The sequence below is a fragment of the Nomascus leucogenys genome, chromosome 7b (genome assembly GCF_006542625.1).
Source record: "Nomascus leucogenys isolate Asia chromosome 7b, Asia_NLE_v1, whole genome shotgun sequence".
In the NCBI taxonomy this organism is placed as follows: Eukaryota; Metazoa; Chordata; class Mammalia; order Primates; family Hylobatidae; genus Nomascus; species Nomascus leucogenys.
Window position 1 is genome coordinate 39,881,911 of NC_044387.1, and position 20,727 is coordinate 39,902,637.

The 20,727-nt window shown below is 34.6% G+C and overlaps 1 protein-coding gene across 2 annotated transcripts in view; it reads left to right on the plus strand.

The window, feature by feature from the left end:
- PARP8 (poly(ADP-ribose) polymerase family member 8) overlaps positions 1–20,727 on the plus strand; it is a 185,068-nt gene that overhangs the window by 128,614 nt on the left and 35,727 nt on the right. For both annotated transcript variants that reach the window (XM_030815760.1, XM_012507863.2), the window contains 4 exons: positions 4,244–4,369; positions 4,875–5,439; positions 7,000–7,050; positions 7,156–7,251. In XM_030815760.1, coding sequence (XP_030671620.1) covers positions 4,244–4,369; positions 4,875–5,439; positions 7,000–7,050; positions 7,156–7,251 — 838 coding nt within the window. The remainder of the gene's footprint in view (positions 1–4,243; positions 4,370–4,874; positions 5,440–6,999; positions 7,051–7,155; positions 7,252–20,727) is intronic.

The window sequence follows — 20,727 nt, forward strand, 5'->3', positions numbered from 1 at the left end:
GAGAACTTACTGAGGTCATTTTGCCTGATGTAGGAAGCCACATATATGATATCTAGGATTTTGTACGTATTACAGAGCTCTAGAATTTTCTCAAGTTTTTGTGACTTAAATTGAGGCAGCACTACTCAAATGTGAGTTGTGTGCCTACCACATTTGAAAGGAAAAAACATTCCTATAAATTCCCAGTGTTGAGTTCAAAGATATGCAAATATAAAATTAGATAATAAACCCTTAATGTTTGGAATTCTGCCTCTCTAAGACTAAATTCAATTTACAATGTGTGTTTAGCATATTGTATAATGTAGTGTTCTCTTATGAGGACTCACAGGATAAATTTTCTCAGTTTTCCATTCTAGGGTTAGGTGTGCTTTCCCAGGACACTTGCTTGTGTTTTGTGATTGGATTTTGTTTCCTGCATTGTGCCCAGATCCTGCATGTCTTGGAGATGAGCCTGGAGCCTACCTCCATGATGAGCATGGATGGCATTATCCAAGTTGGGTACCATTTCACCTTGACACATGTTTTTATACTATGGCTTTTTGACTCACTCAATTTACTCCCTTGTTTTTATACTGTTCTACTTTGTGTACTTTTGCAAGCCACTTATGAACTTTTATTTTTAAGTGGCGTGGAGCTGATCAAAATAAGATAAGATTTACAAAAGTACACAGGTCTAGGAATAAATGGCTTCTGGGTACATTACATAGGCTCAGCAAAAGAAATTGTGGATATAATCCCAACTCTGAGAAATTAAAGAAAGCTATGTGCCTTTTTCACTCTTTAAGTATCTAGTAACATATATAACATATTTAATTAATATCCCTATCCAAGTGATTAATGTTTTCAAAGAGTTACTTGCTTTTAGGGATAAATATTAGCTATGTGGAAAGTTTGTTAATATAGATTAGAATTTTTTTATGATCCTTGAGAAATTTTGGTCTGATATGTTTGTTTCCCTAATTATAAATAATTAGATCTGGCTATGATCCTTAAGGTCACTGCCAGCCTAAAATCCCATAATTTTAACAATCTAATTTCATCCTCACAATAATTTATAAAAAGAAACTAAATATAAAGAGGTTATTTTCTTAGAAACATACAGCAAGTTAGGAAGGCAAATTTAAAATCTAGGCCCCTTGTTATCAGTTGGTTTTCAGTAAATAAAAGACACTCTTATTTACTGAATAACTTTTTCACAGGAAAATTTTTTTCTGGTGGTTTCAGACAGCAGAATAATCTTATCAACAATAGCAACAGCAAAGGCTTATGCAGTACTTATTATATGTCATGCACTATTCTAAGTGTTTAACATATAATAAGACATTTAATCTTTACAACAACTCTGTGAAACAGGCCTTGTTACTCTCATATTTCCTAGATGATGTAACTGAAGCCCAGAGAGGTTGAGCAGCCTGTTCACGGTCACACAGCGAGAAAGTGATAGAGTCAGAATTTGACTCCAAACCAGTCCTTATGACCCATAAACTAATCTGCCTCTCATATAATCCTAGATATTCCTTTGCTTGAGATGAGACATGGAAATATGTGTTTGGCATTGAATGAATATTGAGAGAATGTGAAGTCAAAATAGCCTAAAAGAAAAAATATTTACGTATTTTCTCATGGCTGACCTGACACAGATATCACAGATATAGTGGTTGGTCTTGTATAGGGCATCCTATCATTCAAAGGCTCTGCATATCACAGACAATGGAAATAATCTTCGACTTTTGTATGACTTTATGTTGAGTCTGCACTGATCAAACCTTAGTTGTGTTTAAGGGGGGAAATTATTGCAGATCTTCAGTTTTCCCTTAAATTTATGTGCAACATAAAATTAGGTATAAATTTTTCATATGTAGAGCTCCACATTTGTAAATTGAAATTCAATTTACAACTTAAAAGTGCAAATCAAAATAAAATACTTGAAATTCAAATTAATACCATTAATTTGGTTTATGATATTATTTTGCTAAAGCTGTTTCACCACCGCAATTAGAAGATAATACTGACTGCTCTAGTGCAAGTTTTTTGAAATCAACATGTAAAACAGTGTGATGTCATCCCTATGTACTTGCTTTTGTCCACTGCCCTGGAACCTTTGTTCACATAGTTGGCCGTGACATCATCTGCTCTTGACGCAACGCAAATGTATACTTTACCTTGAAATTTTTTTCTTTTTTTCCCTACCATCAGCCAATCACTGGCAATGGTAGTAGTTCCTTTTGGTGCCAGCACAATAGTAAACACAAACTCAGATGTAAATACTGAAGTCTCTTCATGGCTCTCTATTATGAGGAGGTGGTTGTTATACCAAATGTGCTCATATGTATAATCCAGATTACCCCTGAAATGAAACACAACATTGAACGTCTTTTAGAAAACAATTTCTTTTGCATCCAAGAACAACCAGGTACCTGGGTATTCAAGTTTAAGAATTACTGATTTTAGATGTTGAATCACACTTTGAAACCTAATGTAATATATAAGTGGGAAAATTTTTAGCCATTTTGACCTGTTTGTTTTTTTGTTCCACTTAGCTTATCAAGATTAGGCAAGCACTTGCCATCTTTCTTAGAGAATGGTGCACAGGAGTAGCAATTTTTTATGGGAAGAAAATCTGCTTAATACAAAGGGTTGTGTCAGTGGAAATTTCAGATTAGGTACAGGGAGAAATGATGATCTTATTATTACATTTAAATCCTGCTGAAATTTTGGGTAAAAAAAAATTCAAACATGAATAAAATGTTTCTCGTGCTGACTGAGCGAATTTACTGTGAATTTGGAATCATGGCATCACTTATTGCAGTTTTATTCCCCTATTCTCACCACTTCCACTGCTAAAAGGACCCCAAAATAATTGAGTATGTAACTGTTTATTCTTCTGAATTTATCAAAACTAGCAGAAAAAAGCCTAAGTGATATACTTTCTGGCGATCTGAGTTAGTTTGTTAAGACCTGAAGGATCCTGAGAACTTAGTAACTGGCGTTGTGCTAAGAGTCACATCTGTCCCTTTTGAATAACATGTGTTATACATATCAAAACCCATATTTGATAATATACGTACTACTACTCTGTCACTTGTATCTATGCTAACTTGGGCAGATTTCATTTTCTTATTTGTGAAATGTGTGGAATAACAGCTACTTGCTGGAGGTACTCTGAATATTAGAGGCAAAAATGTGCATATAACATTTCTGTTTTACTCCGTGACATATTGTAAGTGGGAAACAAATATTGGTATCATTTTCCTGATCCCAAAGCAATGTGCTAGAAATAACTGAAAAGAGCATGAAAAACAGACAATCCTGAAGTTATTTTTGAAGAAAAAAAAACACATTTAATTTATTGCATGCTTGATGTTTAATTGTAAAATTTCATGTCTACTTAAGTATTAGTGTTGAGGGCCACTGCCATGTGGAAAATGGAGATACAGAGAAGCCATCCAAGCCCAGGACCTTTCCCAGATAAGAACACTGTGTCCAGGTCCACAGTTGACATTCCGGAATTCTTTACCATAAAGCACTGATGGAGTGATTTTGACATAGAAAATATCGAGATTAGGAGTTACCAACATTCTGCCTTATGATACTAACTAAACAAATTTAAGGATACCCAGTTTTTAAAATTTAGTATAGTATATTCAAAGGTGAACAGGCTGTGTTGAAGATATAATTTGCTGACCACATATTTCTACATAGAGCCAGTTCTGCGTGTTTTCTTTTTATGTATGATTTTATAGCTTTGCTTTCCTTTTCATGAAGAAGATATCGAAGCGAGTCAAGTAAAAAGAAAATGGCTTTACTTCTATCTTAATAAATAGCATTATAATTAGTAACAAAAATTTTCTTAAAACTTAATTTTCTAGCACCAAAAAAAAATTTAGATTTTTTTGCCACTTCAGCTCAAGTTGTTGATCCTGAAGGCCATCTTTATAATTCTGTTTATATCTTTATTCTTCTATCATTTGAATTATCATATCCTGGTAATATTGTAATTTAATTATTTAAATAGTAATCATTATCATTTACTGTGATATAACTAGTCACAGTAAAGTTCTGGTAATTCGCTATATGATGCTTTCCTACATATGAAAAATCTTGTATGATTCTAAATTAGCATCTCACTGATTTCTGTGTGTTTGCTTTTATTTGATAAATGCATTTTCTACATAATAAATACAGTAACATTAATTGAAATTGCCTTGGAATGGTGATAACAGAATTACCTTTGGATTGACAGAATCATGCAGACATTTGTTACGCAGCAGTGGAAACAGAGCAAGGAAAAATCCAGTTGCCTGCACAATAAAAAGTTGTCAGAGAAGAAAGTGAAGTCTCCCCTGCATTTATTTTCTACTTTGCGCAGGTTGGTGACAGGCAACTTCGTTATTGTCTTACTAAATGCTGAGTGTGTGATGTAGTTCATGCTTAAGGCATTCTTTCTATAGTGTTGGCATCTGTTTATTTTTTTTATAACCTCTAAGAAAAGACTGAGTTAGATGTATTCCATCAAAAACATATTCATTTCTATGTTTAGAGATTTATTAATATTTATTTAACATTGGTTACATTTGCTAAAATTACATTCTTTGCTTTCTAATCACCTAGAGTTTTTCCTACCAAAATTAGTTTCATTATAGGGCTTTGGGATAGATAGGAGGGAAAAAATATCGTAGAACCTTTTTTTTTGCTTTTCAGGAAAAATGGGATTCAAGTCCCTTTGATTTCAGTTTTAACTGGGTAGGCTATATTAAAATGAGGTGGTAGAATATTTATTAGCGCAGTCAAGTTGAGTTTGAGCATGACAAGCTTTCTTCGTGGTCTGCCATACCTGTGATTTGCCCTGTATTAATTGTTGTTCAATTTTGAAGGTCGCCAAGTTATCCTCCCCCTGGTTGTGGCAAAAGCAAATCCAAACTGAAATCTGAGCAGGACGGAATCTCCAAAACGCATAAGCTGCTGCGGAGGACTTGTTCCAGCACAGTCAAGACTGATGATGTGTGTGTCACAAAGTCACACAGGACCTTTGGCCGCTCCTTGTCCAGCGATCCCAGGGCTGAGCAGGCTATGACAGCAATTAAATCGCACAAACTTTTGAATCGTCCTTGCCCTGCAGCTGTGAAGTCAGAGGAATGCCTCACTCTAAAGTCGCATAAACTATTGACTCGATCTTGTTCTGGAGATCCGCGATGTGAGCACAACACAAACTTGAAGCCCCACAAACTGTTAAGCAGGTCTTACTCTAGTAATCTCAGAGTGGAAGAATTGTATGGACTGAAAAATCACAAATTGCTCAGCAAGTCCTACTCCAGTGCCCCCAAGTCATCCAAAACGGAGCTTTTCAAGGAACCTAACGCAGAGGGCAGGAGGCTCTCTCTTACCTCAGGGCTTATTGGTATCCTAACACCATCTTCATCTTCATCTTCTCAGCTTGCTGTGCGTAAATATTTTCATCTTGAGTTCTTAAATGTTAGCTGAGGTGCAGTAGAATTTTTTTTTCTTATAAGATCTGGTGGAGAAAAGAAGCAAAACTTTGTTTTAATTTACCTTTTTTAAAATCTTTTTGGATATTGTTTTGCATGCCATACATTTGCAACTGGCCACTGAAATGTAAGCTTTGGTTCTGAAAAAAAAATAAATGTAGCTATTCATTTGAAGTCCAGTTCAAATTCTTGTCATGGTAACAAATGCTACTAAAAACAGAAGGAAATGCATTGGATTCACAAAGCCCTTACTTATTAAATAAGCATGTAATTTTAATGTTTCATTAAGTAGGTGTATGTAATCTCTGGTCTTCTCACATGAATGGTGGAGGACCACATTTTTCTTGTGGTTAAATTAAGAATAATTCCCTTTCAATTATATATAAGAGCACTTTGCCCATGCATGTTTTTACCTGTGGAGAGAGGCAACATTTACCACTTTAAGAGCCTCACTTAAAGTTGTTCTTCGTGTCCATTTTATACTGAAGTCATTTTTTGCTGGAGCCGTTTTTCGGGGACATGGGACCAGGAGATGACTTTAATAATTTAAGTCCTTTTGATGCTATTTATCAAGAGTAACTCTTACACAAAATTTATCACTAGCATGATTGGCATGATAGCCAAGTACATGCTAGTGATAAATTCATAGACCTATCTTATGTATATTATTAACATATTCAAAATAGTTGATGAAAAGTTTTGTTTCCTTTTGCTAAATATATATGTGTGTATGTTGGGGGTGTGTGTTTAGCTCTAACCATTAATGTGTAAACACTCAGCAAGAGATGAAATTGAAAAAAATAAGATCTGTTTCAGGAAAGTAATGTTATTCTTATATAGGTTTATTTCTAAAATTAAATTATAAACTATACTGTATATTTATTTTCTGAAAAGTTGAGTATGTTGTCAATTTCACGTGAGCATCCTAGAAGTCCATTCCTACTCAAACATACGTTTTAAGGACACAGAGCAAATAATGTAGAATAACTGCACGGTGGAATGTTTCCCATGTTAGCTTCATCCAAGAAAGATCATTTCAGACATTCTGTAAAAGAAAATGCCTTAATAACCTCCGATATGGCTAAGCATAATACATAGTTTTCTGTTATGACACTTTCAGTAGCTAATATTTCTTTGGAGGAATAATTGTATCTGATTGTCAAATAAGACTGAAGTCCCCTAATGAAGAGGTATGAGCATTTGCTGATTAGTAACAGACAAATGAGTTTTTGTGATCATGTAAAGATGCCAGTAATTTTTGCTAGCGGATCAGCAGCTAACAGTGCTGTTCATTTACTGTAGGCAAAAATTGCATTAGTAATGGTAGAAAGGGTATTTATAATAGAGTGAATAAAAAAGTTTTTAATTTTGATGTCATCAGTGACTCAATTCATATTTCATGTGATCTTAGATCACTTTTGTATTCACTATTGCAAAGAGTAAAAGGCTGTAATTTATACATTTTTAAATTTATAAAAATTATTATTATTTTTTTTTACTTTGCTTTTTATAGCCAAATGGTGCAAAATGCATTCCAATACGAGACCGTGGCTTCCTAGTGCAGGTATGAGCCAAAACTCTATCCATTGTAGAAATATTTTAGTTCTTACTGGGTTTTTTAATCATTTATGAGCTTGTCTTAATTATTTTTCCTTACTGTTTTATTCAGACAATTGAGTTTGCTGAGCAGCGGATCCCTGTATTAAATGAATACTGTGTGGTTTGTGATGAGCCACATGTGTTTCAAAATGGCCCTATGCTTAGGGTAAGTTCTTGCTGATAGAATGTTAGTGTTGGTTTAGAATATAGAAATATAGAAAAGGTTTGAAATATAAAAATAAGTAAATAAATGCAGTTTAAAGCAAATACTCTTTATTGAGCAAATTATTTACATATAATTTTGACAAAATGAATTAGTATTACTTCTAAAGTAGCCTGTGAAAGAGCAGTTAGTTTAATATTAGGAAAATGTTTCTTATTATATTTTTACATGTGTTTATCTAACAGCTATTTATCCATCTACCCCTATATCAACATTAAGCATCTTAAATTGTGGAATTTTGAAGAACCGGTGTTTACAAGGTTATGTGACAAGGATGCTTAGGCAGTGTCCCTTCAAAACTCCACAATTTAAGATGCTGAATATGTGAGAGGAGAGTCTTGGTCCTATGCCAGTTAAAAGAGGTACACAGTAGTAGAGAGAGGATCAGAATAAAGATTTCCAAAGATGCTAACATCCTGACACATTTGGGACATTATCAAAGGAGTATGAAAATAAGAATCGTTGTATACGTGCATTTTGGGGAGAACGATTTGATTTTAAAATGATTTTTTTTGCAATTTTTATTGCTAAAATATAACATATAAATCACTACTTAAAGTATACAATCAGTGGTTTTTCATATATTCACAATATTATATAACCATTACCGCTATTTAATTCCAGAAAATGGAATTTCCATTATCCCCAAAAGAAATATTCTGTTACCAGTCACTCCGAATTTCCGCCTCCTATCGTCCCCTGGCAATTATGAACCTGTTTTCTGTTTCTATGGATTTGGTCATTCTGGATATTTGATATGAATGGAATTGTACAGTATGTGGGCTTTTGTTTCTGACTTCTTTCACTTATCATAATGTTTTCAAGGCCCATCCATATAGCTATAGCATATGTCAGTACTTTTATTTCTTTTTATGGCAGAATAATATACATTTTATGCATATACCACATTTGTTTATCCATTCATCAGTCGATAGAATTGCTAGAACATATGTTAACTCTGTTTAACTTTTTGAGGAACAGCCAAACCTGTTTCAACAGTGGCTGCATAATTTTACATTTCCACTGGCAATGTATGACAGTTCCAGTCTCTATACATCTTCCCCACGTATTATTCTCTATTTATTATTATTTTTAATAATTATAGCCATGCTAGTATGTGTGAAACGGTTTTTTTTGTTGTTTTTTTGTTTTTGTTTTTTGTTTTTTTTTCTTTTGAGACAGAGTCTCACTCTCTCGCCCAGGCTGGAGTGCAGTGGCGCAATCTCGGCTCACTGCAAGCTTCGCCTTCTGGGTTCATGTCATTCTCCTGCCTCAGCCTCCCAAGTAGCTGGGACTACAGGCGCCTGCCACCAGGCCTGGCTGATTTTTTGTATTTGTTTAGTAGAGACAGAGTTTCACTGTTTTGTCCAGGTTGGTCTCGATCTCCTGACCTTGTGATCAACCAGCCTTGGCCTCCCAAAGTGTTGGAATTACAGGTGTGAGCCACCGGGCCCGGCCAAAGTAGTTAGTTTCTGATTGTGGTTTTCTTATGCACTTCCCTGATGACTGACTAAAAGATACTAAAATATTTTGATTTTCTGCTAAAAAATTTTGAGCATCTTTTCATGTGCTTATTGGCCATTTGCATGTCTTTGGAGAAATGCCTGTTTAAACCCTTTTCATGTTTTTCAATTGGGTTATTTGTATTCTTATTCATGAGTTGTAAGAGTTCTTCATGTATTCTGAATACTTTATCCTTACCACATATATGATTTGCAATTATTTTCTTCTATTTTGTAGTTTGTCATTTCATTTTTTAATAGTAATCTTTGACACACACGTTTTTAATTTTGATGGTCTTATTTATCAATTTTTTCTTTTGTTACTTGTGTTTTTGATGTTGCATCTAAAAAGTAATTGCCTAATTCAAAGTCACACAGTGCGCTTGTGTTTCCCTCTAAGAATTTCATGATTTATGTCTTACATTTAAGTCACAATACTTTTTGAGTTAATTTTTGTATATGGTGTTAGGTTGGGGTCCAAAGTCATTCTTTTGCATGTAGATACCCAGTTGTCTCAGCACCATTCTTTGAAAAGACTGTTTTTTTTCTACTGAATGATCTTGGCACCCTTGTTGAAAATTATTTGACTATAGATGTTTTGGTTTATTTCTGGACTCTCAAGTCTTTTTCCAGTGATCTGCATGTCTGTCCTTAGGCCAGTACCACATTGTCTTGATTAATGTTGCTTTATAGTAAGTTTGAAATCAAGAGGCACAAATCCTCTTTGTTTGTGTTTTATAAGATTGTTGACTGTTTGGGGTCTCTTGCATTTCTCTATCAGTTCTGTGGTTCATTTGTCCATTTCTGCAAAAAGGCAGTTGGAATTTTGATAGGGTTGCATTGGAATTGTAAATTGGTTTGAAGACTATTGCCATTGGCTATAGACTGGATGTGTTCCCCCTGAAATTCATACATTGAAATCCTAACTCCCATGTGATGGTGTTAGGAGATGGGTTGTTTGGAAGGCGATTAGGTCATGAGGGTGGTGCCCTCACGAACAGGAATAGTGCCTTTATAATAGAGCACAAAGAGCTCTCTCACTCCTCTACCATGAAAGGACACAGCAAGAAGATCAATTTGTGGCCTTACTGTCACTCTGGTCTATGAATCAGCAGATGGGCCCTCATCAGGCACTGAATCTCCTGACATCTTTATCTTCCCAGCCTTCAAAACTGTGAGAAATAAATATTTGTTGTTATAAGCCATCCAGCCTATGGTATTCGATTACAGCAGCCGGAATAGACCAAGACATCATCTTAACAATATTAACCTTTCCGATTCATGTACACCAGATTGTTTTATTTATTTAGGCTTTTAAAATTTTATTTCAATGCTATTTTGTAGTTTTCAGCATTCAAGTCTTACACTTCCTTGGACAAGTTTGTTTTTAAGCATTTTATTATTTTCGATGTTACTGTAAATTAAGTTGCTTTATTCCATTTTCAGAAAGTTCTTTGCTATTATAAAGAAATAGAAGTTATTTTTCCATGTTAATCTTTTATACTGCAACATTGCTGAACTTATTTATTAGCTCTATTAAGTTATTTTTGGATTCTTTGTTTCTCTATATAAAATTATGTCTCTTGCAAATAGAGTTTCACTTTTTCCTTTTTAATCAGGATGACTTTTATTACTTTTCCTTATCTAATGTGCTTGACTAGAACCTTCAATACAAGACTGATTAGAAGTGGCAAGAAAAGAAATTTTTATCTTGTGATTTAGGGGGAAGATGTTCAGCCTTTCACTGTTAGTTGGGGATTTTTCATAGATGCCACTTACCAGGTTGAGAATAATCCCCTTCTAGTCCTAGTTGTTAGGTGGTTTTATAATCATGAAAGCATTTTTGTCGGTTTTTGTTTTTCTGTGTCTCTTGATATTACTATATTTTTCTTTTATTCTATTAATATGGTGTATTACACTGATTTTTTGATAAGCACTAACAACTATCTGGGCCTGGAGATTTCTGTTTTAGATTTTTTTTTTTTTTTGAGACAGGGGTCTTACTCTGTCAGTCATGTTGGAGTGCAGTGGTGCAAACATGGCTCACTGCAACCTCAACCTTCTGGTCTTAAGTGATCCTCCCACCTCAGCCTCCTGAGTAGCTGGGACTACAGGTACATGCCACCATGCCCAGCTAAGTTTTAAAATTTTTTGTAGAAATGGGGTGTCACCATGTTGCCCAGGCTGGTCTTGAACTCCTGGGCTCAAGGAATCCTCCTGCCTTAGCCTCTCAAAGTGTTAGGATTACAGGTGTGAGCCGTCACACCTGGTGAAAAATTTTTAATTTATGAATTCAATTTCTTTATTAGTTATAGGGCTACCCAAATTATCTTTTTTTTTTTTTTTTTTTTTTTTGAGATGGAGTTTTGCTTTTGTTGCCCTGGCATGATCTCGGCTCACTGCAACCTCTGCCTCCCAGGTTCAAGCCTCAGCCTCCAAGTAGCTGGGATTACAGGCATGCACCACCACACCCGGCTAATTTTGTATTTTTATTAGAGACGGGGTTTCTCCGTGTTGGTCAGTCTGGTCTCAAACTCCTGACCTCAGGTGATCCGCCTGCCTCAGCCTTCCAAAGTAATGGGATTACAGGCGTGAGCCACCATGCTCAGCCTCAAATTATCTATTTTATTTTGGGTGAAATGTGATAGTTTGTGCTTTTGGAGGAATTGGTCCATTTTGTCTCAGATGTCAAATTTGTGTCAGTAATTTATTAGTATTCTCTTATTATCCTTTTGATGTCTGCAGAGTTTTAGTGATACTCTTTATTTCATTCCTGATGTTGAACATTTGTATCATCTCTCTGTCAGTCCTGCTACAGGCTTGTGGATTTTAGTTACCTTTTCAAAGAACAGGTTCCGTCGTTTCATTGAATTTCTCTATTTTATCTTTCAGATTCATTTATTCTTTGTTACCATTATGAAAGTGGGGGTATTGAAGGCTCTGACTATTATTGTTGAATTGTTTTTACCTTCAGTTCTTTCAATATTTGATTCATGTATTTTGGGAAATCTATTGCTGGATACATATATGTTTATAAGTGTTTTATCCTCTTGATGTTTTGACTCTTTTTTCATGTTCTTCTTTGTCTCTTATAGGAATTTTTGTCTTCAAGTCTATTTTGTCTGATTAGTGTAACCACTGCAGCTCTCTATTGGTTATTATTTGCATGGAATATCTTTTTTCATGCTTATGTTTTTATCCTATTAATGTCTTTAAAACTAAAGTGAATCTCTCGTTGATAGCAAATTGTTGATCTTGGTTTTAAATCCTTGCTAATCTTTTTACTTAAACATAATTACTAATAAGGAAAGACTTCTGCTATTTTGCTATTCATTTTCTATTTGTATTATATCTATTTTGTTCCTCTGCTTCTCCCTTACTGCCTTCTTTTGTGTGTTTAATAGGTATTTTCTAGTGTACCATTTTAATTCCCATGTTGTAGCTTTTCAGTTTGTTTTCTTAGTGATTGCTCTAGGGATTACAATTAACATCCTAATTTCTAAAAATCTAGTTTGGATTAATACCAACTTGATTTTTTTTTAATAAGAGACAGATCTTGCTCTGCCCTCTAGACTGGAGTACAGTGGTGCTGATCATAGCTCACTGAAGCCTCCAACTTCTGGGCTTCAGTGATCTTCCTGCTTGCGTCACCTCGCAAGTAACCAGGACTGGAGGCACAAGCCACTATGCCTGGCTAATCTTTAAAAAAGTTTTTTGTAGAGATGGTATTTCACTATGTTGAGCAGGCTAGTCTTGAAGTCCTGGCCTCAGGTGATTCTCCCTCCTCCCAAAGTACTGAGATTATAGGCATGAGCCGCTGTACCCAGCCTTAATAATATATAAAAACTTTGCTCCTACATAGTTTCAACTCCACTCCCAGAGTGGAAGTACGTGTAAATGCTGTTATATATAAATATGTAAGTTATATCTTTATGTTATGTGCTCATCAACATAAATTTATGATTATTGCTTTATGCAGTTGTTTTCCAAACCAGAAAAAATCAGGAAAAAAAAAATCAAAGTCAAATGTATCAATGTATTATATCTATGTTTAAAATTTAAAAAAATATATATTTGTGTGCAGTCCTTTGTATTTACCTGTATGTATGGTTACCTTTGCCCAAGCTCTTTATCTCTTTGTGTGGACTATATAGTGTCCTTTCCATTTTAATCTGAAGAACTCCCTTCATTAATTCCTGTGGGAAATCTCTGCAAATGATGAACTCTGTTGGTTTTTACATGGGAGTGTTTTAATTTCTCCTTTATTGTTTAAAGGATAGTTATGCTGGATATAGAATTCATGGTTGAAAATTTCTGTGTGTGGTGGAGGAGGATTTGTGCTATTTTCAGCATTTTGAATATGGCATCCTGCTGCCTTTGGGTATTTGTGGTTTCCCATGAAAAATGACCTGTTTTCTTGTTGAGGATTCCTTATTATGTGATGAATTGTTTCTCTCACTGATTTCGAGATTTCTTCTTTGTCTTTGGTTTTTGACATCTGGATTTTGATGTGTCTAAGTGCCTCTTTAAATTTGTCCTATTTGGAGTTAATTGGGTTTCTTGGAAGTGTAGATTAATTGTTTTCTAATGAATTCGAGATGTTATAAGCCATATTTATTCAAATATTCCTCTTGCAATTTTTCTCTCCTCTTTCCTTCTGGAATTTCCATTATCTGTATGTATGCTTGATGGTGCCCCATAGATCTCTTACACTTTGTTTACTTTTTTTTCATTTTATTATTCTTCCTCTTCGTTAGATTAGTTAATCTCAATGGACCTATCGTCAAGTTCACGGATTCTTTTTTCTGCTTGCTCAAATCTGATTTTTTATTTCAGTAATTGTACTTTTCAACTCCAGAGTTTGTTTTATTTTTATAAATTCTATAAATTGATACTCTCTGTTTGTTGACATTGTCTTTTCTTCATTTATTTAGATATGGTATTCTTTAGCTCTTGAACGTTTTAAGTATAGCCAGTTTAAAGTTTGTGCCTAGTAAATTTTACGTCTGTGCTTTCCTTGGGCCCCTTCCTATTAGTTGCTTTTTACCCTGTGAATAGGTCTTACTTTCTTATTTCTTTGCATGCCTTTTTTATTTTTTTTATTGAAAACTGGACATTTTAAGTATAATAATGCTGGAACTCTGGGATTTAGATCTCCGCCAAACTGTTTTGGCAGGCCTTAGCCTTCATTCCTGCTTGTACAGAGTGTTAAGATCAGCCAGAGGTGAGATTTAAGGCCTTCTAAAGTCTTTCTTGAGCATGCACACAGTCATGGGCAAGCATATGGCCTTCTGGATTTCCAGGAATATATGTGAGTTCTTCATAGTCCTTGTGAACATCTCTTTTCCCAATCCTTTCTTCTAAGCTTTTTGATTATTCTGTTGTTTGCCTCAGTTGTTATCTGTTGCCTCACACAACTAAAACGCTTACTGTAAATGTTTTCAATTCCCACTCCAGGTAATGGTTTAGTACTGGGTGAGTTCCAAGTCAGGCAGACATATCTGCATAGTAAGGTCCAGCTTTTGAGTTAAGAAATAATAAAATATAGATAAATATGAAAATAATGATTGAGCTAATATCTATCATAGTTAACAGAAGAAAGATTATTGAGGGTTGTGTGCCAGGCACTGTGGGTAGATATTTGGCATATTTTTTTTTATTTGATCATCACACAACTCTTGTGGTTTAGGTACTTTTGCTTTCATACTGCAAATAGGGAGACTAAGATTTATAGAGGTTAAGCAGTTTGTTAAACACCACCCAGAAAATATAGGTAGAAGTTTGACTTTGAACCTAATTCTCTCTGACTTTAAAACTGCATCACAAACATTTAATTTAATATTTGATAAGTAGAAGGCACCATGCTAGATTCTGTTACACTTTTTAAAAGAAACCTGTCTTGCCTTTTGGAATATATGTTTGAAAACATAAAACACAAAACTTGGAAAGCAATAATTTTATTAGAACTTTTCTGTATTTCAAGATTTATACTCTCATAAAAACGTGTCTTGTAGCTATTTAAGAACACAATCATCTGTCAGATATTTTATTTGCTTAAGGGAAACAATCTGTGTACTATTTTTTTGCCAGTCAACTTTTCTCTCAGAGATATGTTATTCTGAAACCAAAATCAACTAAATCAGCATTTAATTATGAAATAACTGCAATTTTGTCATTTCCATTTGTTACAGGGAAATGTGTCCTTATGATGAGAATAGGGGGATTTCTCTGGTCATCTCAACCTGCCCCACTTAGATGCTATGTTTTCACTTTGTCAGTGCTCACCTGTTGATATTGATCTATTGCTTGTTCAGCAATTGCATTGCCATTTCTACCACAAAACATAATAGTAATGTCATCAAAAGTAAATGCTTTTTGCATGTTTTTTATGTGATCTGGGTGTTCAAAGTTCTTTATGTGGATTTTCAAGTGTAATCCTCTTAATAACTCTCTGAGGTATATATTATTACTATTCTCACTTTATGGTGAGGAAAATAGTAATTTGTTCAGTGTGACTGTGCTAGTAAGTAATAGAGATAGTATTCTAATACTGACAGAATGGCACCAGGCAGAGGTTCTTACTCTTGATTTGTGGACTTGAATTGACTACATTTATGTTCTGGAAATGTACCACACACATTGTTGGGAATTCACTGTTTGTGGTTTAATTGTGGGCAGTTCATTCCTATAGTAAGTAGTGGAAATACTATAGTTACTATTAGTATTCTTGGTGTCTCACTCCAAATTTTGTTTGACTTTATCTATATTTGCAACAATGAATTTTGCTGTAATTTTTCTAATAGTGGCTGTGCTTTTTTATAAGCAAGAGAGAAAACATTTTCTAAATAAATACAGATGATTATCAGATGGTTTATTGTTGCTGTGATGCCGACTGATACCTAAGGAAATCAGAAAACTTTCTTAAATAGTAAGATAAGTGACATAGGAAATCAGATCAGGAAATGAAAATTAAAGAAACTTTTCATGTTGAAAGGAAGAGAGATAGACACGGGAAGAACTACCTCTTGATTTTGTGAAACAGATATTTTACCTAAGTTGGTCCCACTCATTTTTTTCTATATCTTACTTGTATTTACACTGCAATATATTTTGCTGTAAATTCAAGAGTAATGTATAAAAATAATATGTAATTTCTTATGGGATATTAACCAATTAACTGATTCATTGACCATTATTGAGCCCATCTGACACATTACAGTCTGTAGTAAGTCCCAGAGACATAAAGAGTGTAAGTTATAACCCACTGGTGATTAAACAGGTTAAATAAAACTCAGGTTTCTATAGAATTCTATGCCCGTTCTATTTTATTACATTTACATTTGTTAGATCTCGCTTTCTAAACTTAGACTGTCCCATGTTTTTTTTTCTTTAAGCCTGATTGTTTTTTAGATGACATAAATCCTCTTTAACCTTTATTCTCCAAAAGTCCTAAAATTTTAGTCACTGCTTTTATACTATCTGTCACTCCATTCAGTGGTCTAGGTTAGCATGTCACACTTTCTGCAATACAGTGAACTAAACTACTTACTTAGAAACTCCCTGCTGCTCCTTCTTTGCTTTTGTTTACAAAAATTATAAATGTCACTCTCAGATTTGAGTCCTGACACATAACATTTTGCATCTGCGTAACGCTCACATTAACATCACAAGAATTGTTCAGGAAGCCCTGGATTTTCAATTTAAAAGTGTCATTTATACTCTCATCACAAAACCAAACCAAAACCAAATGCATAGTTCTCTCCATTGTGGAATCAACTAGAGTGTTAATGCAGCAAAGTGTTTTAGAGATGCTTTTTAAATGTAGTTTGTGTCTTCAGGTTGTTTTTGAAAAATAGTAAAACAAGGACTTATTGTCAGAAATGCCAGTTTTATCAGCCTCTAAATTCCTAATGCCCTTTTCTGTTATACTCACCTTAATCACCTCAATCGGGGATTGGTATAATGGTATGAACTGCTGAACTCTGCTAGAGAAAACCGTATGGTTATGTGAATAACAGTTCCTGCAAAGCTGGGCTTCTGTCTTTCATACTTGGCAATCATTCTATGTGTCCTTGATTAATAGACTTTCTCATTTCCCACATCAACATGTGATATGAGAATTATGATTTCATTCTCTTCTCCTATCATGTGAAATGTCCTGGATTACTTGCTCTGAGTGGTTTGATGAGGCATGAGATTCTAGTCTGCTGATTCCCAAATATGTTTGCCATGTCTGTCACTCAGAGTAATGCTCATTCTTACTGAAGGAAAGCCCACTGAGAAACCTGAGAATCTATATTTTTGTGTATCCAGCATTAAACAGATGTTTGTAACTAAGGTTCTTATTTTCCAAGTGAAATTAACAACACCCAGTTATAACTTGGTACAGTTTTAGGTGTTAACCAAAAAATGACTGAGGCAGGTCTCAGTCAATAAAGATTTATTTAGCCACGGTTGAGGATGGGAGATCCAGGGAGACCAAAAACATGTCTGTGACTCTTTTCCAAAGGGGATTTTGGAAACTTCAGTATTTTAAGGGGAAAGAGCAAGCAGGAGGGAAGAAGAGGAAGGGCAGGCAGTGAGGCAAATGGTTGCATTCTTATGAGGCTCTGATTAGCCTCAGTAAATCTACATTTTATATGTGAAAAGAGGGAGTAGAGGAAAAAGTTATGTATTAATCACAGGGTAGGCACAAGGATGTCTCTGGTCTTGGTCCTTGCTCTCTCGCCCTGTGAAGATAAGCTAATAATTGACATTGTCAGGACGAGATTCAGCAGAACTTGGTTTTAGGGCTAGTTTATAGTGGGTATGTCTCCTGAAAGATTTGGGGGCTTCAAGGAATTTCGTTGTGAGGGAGGCCATCTGGGGAGATGTGTGACCTTCTGTTGTTGTGGAAACCTGTCTCATGGGTGAGGCTATGACAGGGAGCTGTGAAATTACAGCTATCAGTTTGGAAACAAAAGGAAAGCAGTGTGGCCTGACTCAGTTCCCAAACGTAACTTTCCCTTTGGCATAGTGAGCTTGGGAGTCCCAAGATTTGATTCTGTTTTCTTTCACAAAGACATTCCCATGAAAATTCATGAGAAACTGAGCATGAGGATAAACCTAGGTCTGTCCCATTTTACTTTCTAAGAGTAAAACAGGTAGGTCTGCTTGTATTTAGACCTGACTTTAATATTTGAAGAATGGATGAAAAAGCACAACCTATTAAAACCCTCCCCTAACCTTCAACATGGAAGTTCAGATATCAGCTTCTGAAATACTAACTAAAATAATAATTATGCCAAAAAACTTTTAGTTCAAAAATATGGTTTAAAAAAAAATCCAAACTGAATAGAAATTAGTTTTAATACTCAAATAACATGTTTAGTTTTATGAGACAAACAGAGACTACTGCGTGTTTAAGCCTAATTAGACCTGATCCTGTATCTTACTGTGGATCTGCCTTAATTGCTGTGGGATTCTCTCTCCCTTAATGGACAGTACACCTTTCCTCACCCTGAATGTGGAGCTTGACCACAAACAGAACCCAAGGCATTGACTATAAAACTGTAAATACAGAGAATTAAAGGCTTCTAAGTTTGTAGTTCTAGAAGATATTCATCTAATTATTCTTGCATTTTTTCAATACTGGTTTTTAAATAGGAATTTATGTTTACTCTGCTTATTTCATTTTTAGTAAGAAAAATTGCAGCAATAGTTTTAAACAGTGGATATACAAATAAAAATGCTACTTCATAATATGCTTCCAAGAAAACTATCTTTTATTAAATACTTATCTTGGTATACACATTGAGTTAAGGCAGTAGAGCTAGCTTCTCCAGGTTCCCTAATACTGTTAATACTTAAACAGCTTTCCATACCTCAAGGATATTTTTTAAACCTTATCTCACTTGGTATTTTTATCAACTTGAGAGCTAGATATTATTTTTATTCCCATTTTATAGATAGGAAAACTGAACTGTACACATGTGCTCCAACAGGAAGAAGCTCCACTTTTATCTGTTTTATATATTGGACTTATGTGAAATATTTTGTTGAAACAAAAAGACCATGGCAAAAATATTTGAAAACCACTGATCTACACCATGCTTTTCACTACATAAATACATAGCTAGATTCTTTAGAGTTGTATTATTTCTATTACCAGTAGAGGGTAATTTAAATGCATGGAAAACATAAATTTCTTAAAATACAGTTAGGTTCTAAAATATTCTTCAGGGCTTAAAACATTTTTTGAAACATGTTTCTATTGATCACATTTAAATTGCTTTGATTCAAATAAAGTAAAAAATGTATTCATTTTTGTTGAAAACTTCTAAAATATATCTTATTTTAGGAACATATATAAATATGTTCCTTTGGGTATATACCCAGTAACGGGATGGCTGGGTCAAATGGTATTTCTAGTTCTAGATCCCTGAGGAATCGCCACACTGACTTCCACAATGGTTGAACTAGTTTACAGTCCCACCAACAGTGTAAAAGTGTTCCTATTTCTCCACATCCTCTCCAGCACCTGTTGTTTCCTGATTTTTTAATGATGGCCATTCTAACTGGTGTGAGATGGTATCTCACTGTGGTTTTGATTTGCATTTCTCTGATGGCCAGTGATGATGAGCATTTCTTCATGTGTTTTTTGGCTGCATAAATGTCTTCTTTTGAGAAGTGTCTGTTCATGTCCTCTGCCCACTTTTTGATGGGGTTGTTTGTTTTTTTCTTGTAAATTTGACTATAAATCATGCTGCTATAAAGACACATGCACACGTATGTTTATTGCGGAACTATTCACAATAGCAAAGAGTTGGAACCAACCCACGTGTCCAACAACGATAGACTGGATTAAGAAAATGTGGCACATATACACCATGGAATACTATGCAGCCATAAAAAATGATGAGTTCGTGTCCTTTGTAGGGACATGGATGAAACTGGAAAACATCATTCTCAGTAAACTATCACAAGGACAAAAAACCAAACACCGCATGTTCTCACTCATAGGTGGGAATTGAACAATGAGAACTCATGGACACAGGAAGGGGAACATCACACTCCGGGGACTGTTGTGGGGTGGGGGGAGGTGGGAGGGACAGCATTAGGAGATATACCTAATGCTAAATGACAAGTTAATGGGTACAGGAAATCAACATGGCACATGGATACATATGTAACAAACCTGCACATTGTGCACATGTACCCTAAAACCTAAATTATAATAAAAATAAATAAATAAATAAATATGTTCCTCATGCTTTTAAATCGTGCCTAATGAATATTTTATAGCAAATATGTACATGTTGATAATAGAGGGAATTGCTATGGTTTTACAGTCTAAATTAGAGTGGTTAATTGCTTCCGGGCAATATAATATAATATTAAGAATAGGTAGTATTTTACAAATTGGGACCAATAGTCTTTTTGTAAACTCAGAATGAATTAATAAGTAATATAACACTTGGTTTTATTTAGGCATACATACTTTGTATTAAATTATGTACAATAAAGCATAGCAATACATTTAACTGGTAATAGCTCTTAAAATGACTATGTGCATTTTGAATTGATGCTAGCATTTTCTGTGTAAATAACATAGTCATAGAATTTGTCAGGGTGGAGGATTGGGTGGGAATAGGATAAGGCTAGCCCACAATGTAACTACTTGTGTGTCTTTAAGGGAGTGATTCAGTTTCTCTTCCTTGAATAAGATGTTTCTTCTGTGAGCAAAAGAGACATCTAATCACTTCGTATAATTTGAGAACTTTCTGTTAGTGCAGCATCTTGTGTTGACACTTTGAACTTCTCGGAAATAAAGTGTGAATAAACAAGGAAAAGGGAGAATTACTACTCTACAAAAAATAAATATACAAACACCTCAAAACTAAAGTCATTTACGTCTTGCATCTTAAATACTACTTGA